At 34.7% G+C, this 9,211-nt stretch overlaps 1 protein-coding gene across 1 annotated transcript; it reads right to left on the bottom strand.

Annotated features, from left to right (window-relative positions):
- Positions 1 to 4,300: 4,300 nt before the first annotated feature.
- LOC120122940 (peroxisomal and mitochondrial division factor 2-like) lies at positions 4,301 to 5,693 on the bottom strand. The gene is made up of 2 exons (XM_039141975.1): positions 5,603 to 5,693; positions 4,301 to 5,423 (listed from the first exon to the last, which is right to left on the bottom strand). Exon 2 carries the CDS (start codon positions 5,401 to 5,403, stop codon positions 4,525 to 4,527), a length of 879 nt encoding a protein of 292 aa, XP_038997906.1. The 5' UTR covers positions 5,404 to 5,423; positions 5,603 to 5,693; the 3' UTR covers positions 4,301 to 4,524.
- Between the last annotated feature and the right edge of the window lie 3,518 nt (positions 5,694 to 9,211).

Here is a 9,211-nt window from a genome sequence, read left to right as displayed (position 1 = left end):
CGAACAGTGCAACCTGCATTTATAATAAAATTTATATTTTTATATAATAACTATACTATCATTTTATATAAAAACACAAAAAAGTTCTTCAACTCATTCACCTCTAAGATTGCTATGCACCATTTGAGGTATCTCTGGCTGCCCTTTTTAAAGGTGATTATTGATTCAATCAATCTCGAATGGATATATTCAGTCCAATTGAATTCACCCTTCAAGCCTTCATCGTAAATGAGCTTCATATATTCCTTGTTCGTTGACGTATCACCCGTTGGACAAAGAAAGATACATACAAGGTATAATAGAACTCTGGTCTTCAGATCCACTTTTTATTTCCTCTTCAATTTCAGCATATATCACCTTCTGCTTCAAACCATATTTGGAGGCAAGTGCTTTCCAGTCCTTACTCTTACAGACTTCTACAACACTTTTGCCTTCATTTTCTACCCCCAATACGGCTGCAACACATGGGATCCCAAGAGGAAATGAAAAATCACCATACTTAGCAATACATTGTCTGACATCAAATTGCGCCATCAAGGATCGACACAATTCCCTCCGAATAGGTCGATCCCTTACTCCTACCAACGATCCAAAACCTATTTCTCCCAGCACATTCAACTGACCCTTCTCCTTAAGGTGTTTAATTAATGAATTCACCATTTTAATGCTGCATCTTGTCGACACTTCCTACATTTTTTAACAATATATAATGTTATAGTTCTTATATATTTTGTATCAACGTATTTACAAGTTTAATGAATATCTTATTTTCATGTGCTTTCCTCTGTTCTTTGTATTCTTTACTATCATTCCTTGACTGTGTGATGTAAGGTTCCTTTTCAGCATAACTCATCGAATTCCATTTGGACCTCACATCTTTTGTCACCTAATATTAAACATAAACGTTTATTAATCAATACATTAACACTAAATAATTCTCAATGTCAATTTCATTTTACATACCGAACCGCTCTGTGTGCCATATTCCTTCATCCTTTTGGATTCGGTCATACTGTCAACATTTAAAATTTGTAATCAATTTAAAGTTTATTGATACTTTAATCCAATTACCATTTCAACAATAATAACAAAAAGACATTGACACTTACTAGAAGTACATATATTCACCCTTTGGTTGCTTTCGAGTCTCGACCTCAATTTCAAAGTCATCTGCGCCACCAACAATTTTCCAACCCATTGACTCCATTTTTCCTTCATATATCAGTTTATGCAAATCAAATTATTTTGTTACATACACTTTATTCAATATACAAATATAGATAACTACTCTTGTGGTAAAATAGTTTTCTTCAAAAGAATTTGAATGGCCACTACAAAATGTGTCGGCACATTTATACAACCTATAATATCATTTTCTACCTATAATATTTAATAAAAGTATCGACATTTATATTTTACCTTGAATATCACTTTCTACCTGCAATCGGTCTCAAATGCTTCTTTACTCCAAAACCCCAAACAACACATAAAAACCCTATTCGCGATTACTATAATAATAAAAAAACTAGGGTTTTGACAACATACTTTTCGATTCGACTGCAACAACAAACAAACAAACTTCGTTTTAGAAACGCCTTCTGAAATGCAGCAACAATTACGCTTCGATTTCAAAAACTCGTCTGTTCTATCTATTTTCAGAGGATATTTAGCTATGGCCTTTATATTTTCATCGGATATGTTATTTATATTTAATCGATACAAATACAAAAGTGTCGATACTTTTATGTCAGGTGTCGATACTTTCGAAAGGATAATTACGTATTTCTTTGAAAGTATCGATAATTTATTACACGTACTTACGAAAGTATCGACACTTTCAATATATCCGGTAGCGTTTTACCGGTTTTATCATTTTGATACCGGTTTTATCATATTTTTACCTATTATATCGCTGTGGATCGATACATTTTTTAAAGTATCGACACTTTATAGGCGCTATAACTGCTTCTCTTTTAAATTCACAAAGTGTCGATCCTTATATAAAGTATCGACACTTTCAATATATCAGGTAGCGTTTTACCGGTTTCATCATTTTGATACCGGTTTTATTATATTTTTACCTGTTATATCGTTGTGGATCGATACATTTTTTTAATGTATCAACACTTTATAAACGCTAAAAAATGCTTCTCTTTTAAATTAACGAAGTATCGATCCTTATATTAAAGTACCGACACTTTAAATATATCTGGTACCGCTTTACCGGTTTTATCATTTCAATACCGGTTTTGTCATAGTTTTACCTGTTATATCGTTGTGGATCGATACATTTTTAATTTAGATCGATACGAACCGACAAGTTAAGTTTGCCGGTTGCACAATTTTTTAATATTTCTTCATAATTTAATCCTACTACATTATTATTAGTCAATATTTTTGGTAATATTAAATCGAATTTATTAAATATTTTTTAATATATTTAGTAACATCATATATTAACCGTATATTAACGAGACATTCACGCATTGTCATTCTTGCAGTTCCAAGAAAACTTTGAAAGCATCATTAGTTCCGACTCCAAGAAAATCTGACCGTATTTGCGATATTTGCTACGCAAAACTTAAATCTGCTGAAGCTGGTAATACTTTGCTTTTGAATAGAAAGTTTGTTACCCCACAGTCCTCAATTAATGGCAACTCGGCAAGGAAAGATTTGTAGATAGAGGAGAGATAAGGTCTTCCAGCCTTTTGCTTTCTTCCAACACAGAACTTATCAAATACCTTGAGATAATGTCAGGAAAATTTGGATCTAAAATCGATGCTTATCAAATGCGAGCTTCATCCTTACAAAATAGCTAATCAATTATTTTCGAAATTTCAATAAAAAAAATTAAAATTCACTATAATATTAATTATCATTGGTATAATTTATCCTTTTTAATTTTACATATTCACTATATCATATCACATCAATAATAATTGAAAGTCTAATAATAATTACCCCTAAATCAAGATAACATCTTAATTAAATAAATACAAAAATAATCGAATCTTATATTTTATAAATTCAACAAAAAATATTCAACAAAATTTAAACGGAAATAATCAATCTTATAATTTACATTTTTCAATTCGTACCATCTGTTTATTACCTTATGGTTCTTATCCATCACCATTTTGATCTAAGTTAGGGATGTAAATGAACAAAATGTTCAATAAACTATTCATATAACATTCATTTATGTTCGTTTGTTAAATTAAATAAACGTATATGGATAAAATTTTCATATTCAATTAAAACGGATGAACGAGAATAATATAAACAAAAACTAAACAATGAACAAGCTTTTTTTTTACCTGATTCACCTTTTCCTTTTATTTTATTTTTAAATTATAAATATCAATGAAGATATAGACTAAATTGAATGAATGGTAAAAATTTAAATTTAAATTGTGAATTTTAAGAAATTTAAGCACTCAAATTACAAAATGAACAAACAAACAAACTACAAACGAACAATAAACGAACACAATATTAAAAATTTAAATAAACACGAACCGAACATTAACACCTTCAAACTTGAACAAACAAAAACTAAGATAACCTTATTTATTTACACCTTAGGTCTAAGTAGATAGCTCATACAACTTTTTTAATAATTCATTTTAATTTTTATTTCCACCTAGACTAAATAGAATTTCGGCCACATATGTCAAAACCTAAATGCTCCTTATTCAACTATAAAATATTATCTATAAGCAAAGCAAAACATGATTGGTGTAGCTAGCGTAGACACAGCAAAAACATGGAGCACCTTGCGATTCACCAAATCAAAAAACACATGAAGGCATCCCCCATATGAATTATCCATCCTTCATAACAGACCAACTCTTCAATTTCGTGTTTAACACATGCAGACATCCCCCATATGAATTGTCTAAAATGTTTTATCAAAAAAAAAAGTCTAAAATGTACAATCTCCCTATTTTTCGAAACAATGTTTAAAAATGTGTATTTTTTACTTTTTAAGCAAGTAATGAGATGACATATACGTATTTGTCCAATTATAAAAATATTTTAAAAAATGTATATGCCACAAAACCACTACATGTTTAATATTATTTTTAAATATATTAACCTTGAACTAAAAGTACACATGTAAAGGACAGTAGGTGAGGTATACAATTTGACCAAAATCATACAACTGAACAAACCAAACACAACGCATGGAAATTCCTAAACCATGATAAAAAGAAAACATATCAATGATGCAATTTGTTTTGCATTACAAAGTCACAAACAACCATAAACGAAAAATTGTAATAGTAGCTTGCTTGAATACATTAAGCCAAACTGCAGGAATTCCTTCAAGAAAAACTAAACACAAGTGCAACACTTGTTTTACACTCAACTACCAAACAACATAATATATGTAGAAGTGAGATTCATGGGCAAAAAACTGAAAACCCAACTGCCTATCAAATATTCGAGACCCAAATTCATTATTAATATAATAATAAATATCCTAACCTTGTTCATCATCATGCACCAGTAATCATTGATTCACGACCTCTTCCTACAGCAAAGATACACCGCAGCAGTCGCAACGACTATGGCACCGGCCGTTCCAGCTGCCACAATCGGCGTCACGCTGGGACCTTTACCATTACTCCCAGCAGTCCACGCAATCTCCCTAGACTTGCCATTGATGCCCTCAGAAGTTTTCTTCTCCACCTTCTCTTTCAACTCCAACAACTTCATCTGCAGCCGCGTGGCCTTCTCCTCGGATTCTCGTTTTTCTTCCTTAGTCGTCTCCAGTTCAACCCTTGTTCTCCCCAATTCTGCTTCGAGCTCCATAACTTTATTCATCAATTCATTCACCTTGTCCCTCATTTCCTCTTCGGTTCTAACTCTCTTGCTCCTCTCCTCTGTTTCCCCCACTTCTAAAACTCCTAATTTCCTCTCCAACTCCCTCTCTCTCTGCTCGCCCTCAACTTTCTCTCTTTTCAATTCGGTGATTTCCCTGTCCAATCTCTCGATCAACGCCCCTTTCTCTTCCAAATCTCCCTTTAACCGAATCAACTCCTTGTTCGCTTCATCGACTTCACTCAACGAAGTTATCAGATCATGTTGAAGCCTGGCAACCTCGGTTTCAAGAGAAGCCGATCTCGCGGTGACTGATTCCAGAACCCTCTTATCTTCTTCCCACTGATCCATTTCTTTCCGCATCTCTGCTTCCTGATTCCGTAGTCGATCAAATTCCAAGGTTATTTTCTCGATCCTCTCCTTCAAATCATTGTTCTCGTTGCTCAGGTCCAACTTCTGACTTTCAAGCCTTTTGATTTTGGTATTCAGAAGGGTTAGTTTGGTTTCATCGGCGTCGTAGAAATTATCCACCGTCTGGTCCTCCACTTCGCCATTGATGACCGTAGGATCCTCCATTTGCTTTGATCGCTGTTCGGCTGCGAAGAAAATCACACAACAAAAGTTAAAAGTTAGGAAGGAGGAAAGGAAACCCTAAAGATTGCCTTTTTTTTCTGCGGTTAGAGAGAAAAGAGAAGTTTCCTTATTTAGTGCGTAATAGCAGTAGTAAGAATCCTTGAAAATGTGAGGAAAAGATAAAGAGCAAAAGAAGCGGCACCTCTCTTTTCCTGATGATTCGATTAGGGTTTTCTTTGCTATGTAACAAATAAAAAAAACTGATATTTCGTTTTATAATCAGCATATCAGAGAGAATATTGTGGATTGGAGAATCCAACGGTTAAGATTAAAGAGAGGGAGTTGGATGCAATTTGCTTTGGCAGTGATGAAAAGGACCGGAACGTAGAGTACGATACAGAAATGATTTTTTATTTTAATTTAAGGTAAATTCTATTAATGTCCCTTTTATGAATTGACCGTCCAATTCAATTAATAGAGGATAAGACTTTTAATATTGTGATTGTAGGATTGAGTTTAATAGTGGATAATTCATAACTGGAGGTCTTCTATGGAGGTTGTTCTCAATCTGGCGTTGAAGGCAGCCTACTACTCTACCTTTCTTTATCTCATTACATATGAGAATAGGATCAGTTAATTTATTAATAATCCCTTTTATGTTTTATTTAACCGACTTTAGTCATCAGTTTAAAAACTAAATATGTTTTAACTCTTATGTTACCAATTCGTTCGATTTTAGTTATATAGAGTACACCATCTTGATCCAAGCTTTTGGGGTAAACTTATTAAAGGTTGTTAAAAGATGGATTCAGTTTATACCAATAGAGTTCTTGTTCATTACATTTGGGGTAGTAACAGTGCGCTTGATCTAAGTTAGTTGGTCAATCTTTTCGGCCGAAGTGATCCTACTCATTAAATCTTTGATCCGACCATCCAATGGCTGCTTTGATATTTGTATTTCACATACGTTGCTTTTGTAACAGGTGCTAAACATAAGCAGCATAAACTTAAAGCAGAGTATCATTCATGGCTATGGTGGAAGGAAAGTTCAAATGGTCAATTAAGATTGAAAATTCACAGGCGATTTGGATGATTAGGGTTTTTATATCCTAGGGAATTCTATTAAAATAAGAAACTCCAAAGTTGGATGATGATGACATCTTATACATTTACATCCAAGAAGAGGAGAAGAAGAAGATGACGACGACGACACGTGATTTTTTTATAATTTGTTAAGTGCTACGTAAGACTTCCGTTAATGGGTTAACAAAAGTTAACAGTTAAGAGACTAAAATCGAACGAACCGATAATGTAAGAGACCAAACGTATTTAATTTTTAAACTGGTGATCAAAGTCGGTTAGATCGAAACATAAGAGACTATTCGCATAGTTTACCCTTTAATTTATTTGTTCATTTTGCTCACATATGAGGCATATCGGTGTATATTCAATCAGTTGGACAAGTCAAACCGATGTATCTCATGGACTGTTATCACCTTTCAAATGGGATTATTGTTGAAACGAAAGCCATCCTTAAGTCCTATAGGTGGGTAGGTAGTCCGACAGATAGAGATTGGTTGACGGTAGTATGAAAGATCGTTTGTCAAGCAAAGCGTTTCGGTGGTCTTGACTTTCGAAATATCTGACAGTTCATTCTCGCTTCGCTCGGTAAACATGTTTGATGATGTATGCATTCTCCTAATAGCCTTTTGACCCTAGTGTTTGTTGTAAAATACTTTATTCGAGGTAATATCTTTGACGCCCGGTTGGGCGAACATCTCTCCTTTACTTGGAAAGGAATCTATACAGACATAATGACATTCCAGGAGGGGTATCATTGGCAGTTCGACCAAAACAGCAATCTTCGATTACATTTAAACAACTGGGGTGGCTCATCAACCATCTGCTTCGTGTCTACCTATGTTGACAGTGAATTTTCTCCTGTCTGGTGTGGCGAGTTCATGCTCTTAGATATGTCTATGTGGGATGCCGAGAGGCTGAATGTAATCTTTAGTCCTATCAATGCTGTAGCGATACTCAATTGTCTCGTTGCTCTGTTGCCGATGATATTTTACTGTGGAGTGGTTATTCAATTGGGATGTATTCTGTGCAATCCAAATATTTTTATCTTTTACGTCAGCAACGACCTCCGGTTATGTCTCCACTATGACTTTTTTTTGTCCCGTTCATCCATCCCCCAAAAATTCAAATGTTCGATTGACGTTTGGCGCACGAGGCATTTCCTATTGAATGCCAGCTTATCGACTGGTTTTTTCTCTCTATGTGGCGTAGTCCTTGAAATATGTTTGCCTGCACTACGTGACTACAGTGCCACGCTTCTTTCCATGACCATATTTGCCTCGTAGAGTTTATGCAGTGACTGTTTGATAGGAAATAAACCAAGTACAAGTAATTTCCCTATTACCAGATTAGTGAGAATACGAAATAAAAGCGGAAAAATAATACCCGAAATTGATAACGGAGTTCAGCCAATTGTGCTTACGTCTCCGGACTGCTGCAGATCTTTTACTAAGAGAGAAAATTTACAGGTGTTTACAAAACACTCACTACTCACAAGAAAGCTCTCTAGTATTGGAAGAAAGAAATGATTTTTGGAATGGTTTTGAAGCTAAATGAGCTAGGGTATTTATAGTTGAAACTTAAGGACTTAATCTTGTAAATACCCTAAAGCCTAGGTATTAATTGTGATTATCCCATTATCATTTTTCAACAAACATCTACCAAAATTTGAAAAACTATTTTTCAAAGAAACATTTACCAAACTTTGAAAACCATTTTCAAAGAAACATTTACCAAACTTTGAAAACCACTTTTTTCAAAGTTGGTTACCAAAATTGAAAACCATTTTAATACTTTCAACAATCTCCCACTTGAAGACTGATTTTAATCTGTCTTCACACCTCGATCAATGCAACAGCTTTTCTAGTCTTGTTACTCTAGCATGCCAACTGAAGTTGAACACAACTTCAGTTTGTCTATAGTCACCGTCTTTGTCAACATGTCTGCCGGATTTTGAGCTCCACTGATCTTTTCAAGTTTCAAAATCCCATCTTCCAGAAGAGAACGGATAAAATGATATCGCAATTGTTTATGTTTTGTCCTGGAATGAAAAGACAGATTCTTTGCTAGATGTATAGCACTTTGACTGTCGCAATACAAGACATTGTTATCTTGTTTCTTGTCTAACTCTTCCAAGAAACTTTGGAGCCAAACCATCTCCTTGCTAGCTTCCGTAACAGCGACATATTCTGATTCAGTTGTGGAGAGAGCAACTATCTTCTGTAGTTGAGAAACCCAACTCATTGCGGTTCCTCCTAGAGTATAGACATACCATGTAGTGATCCTTCTGATGTCAACATTTCCGGCTAAGTCAGCATCTACATAGCCTGTCAGTATCGTATCTCCACCTTTGAAACAAAGTGCTTTGTTTGTGGTACCCCGCAGATATCTGAGGATCCATTTGACTGCTTCCCAGTGTACTTTGCCCGGATTATTCATGTACCTGCTAATAGCTCCCACTGCTTGAGCAATATCTGGTCTGGTACAAATCATGGCATACATCAGACTTCCAATTGCTTAGGCGTACGGTACCTTCACCATGTGTGCACGTTCTTCCTCCGTCTTTAGTGACTGTTCTTTGGAGAGTCTGAAATGAACACCTAAAGGTGTACTTACTGGTTTAGCATCTTGTATGTTGAACCTGGAGAGTACTTTGTTGATGTACTCAGCATGTGATAATATCAAAGTCCCTGACTTTGTGTCTCTCTTGATCCTCATCCCAAGAATCTGC

The sequence above is a fragment of the Hibiscus syriacus genome, unplaced genomic scaffold, assembly GCF_006381635.1.
Source record: "Hibiscus syriacus cultivar Baekdansim isolate YM2019G1 unplaced genomic scaffold, ASM638163v2 tig00110388_pilon, whole genome shotgun sequence".
Taxonomy (NCBI): domain Eukaryota; kingdom Viridiplantae; phylum Streptophyta; class Magnoliopsida; order Malvales; family Malvaceae; genus Hibiscus; species Hibiscus syriacus.
This window is presented reverse-complemented; position numbering and strand designations above follow the sequence as displayed.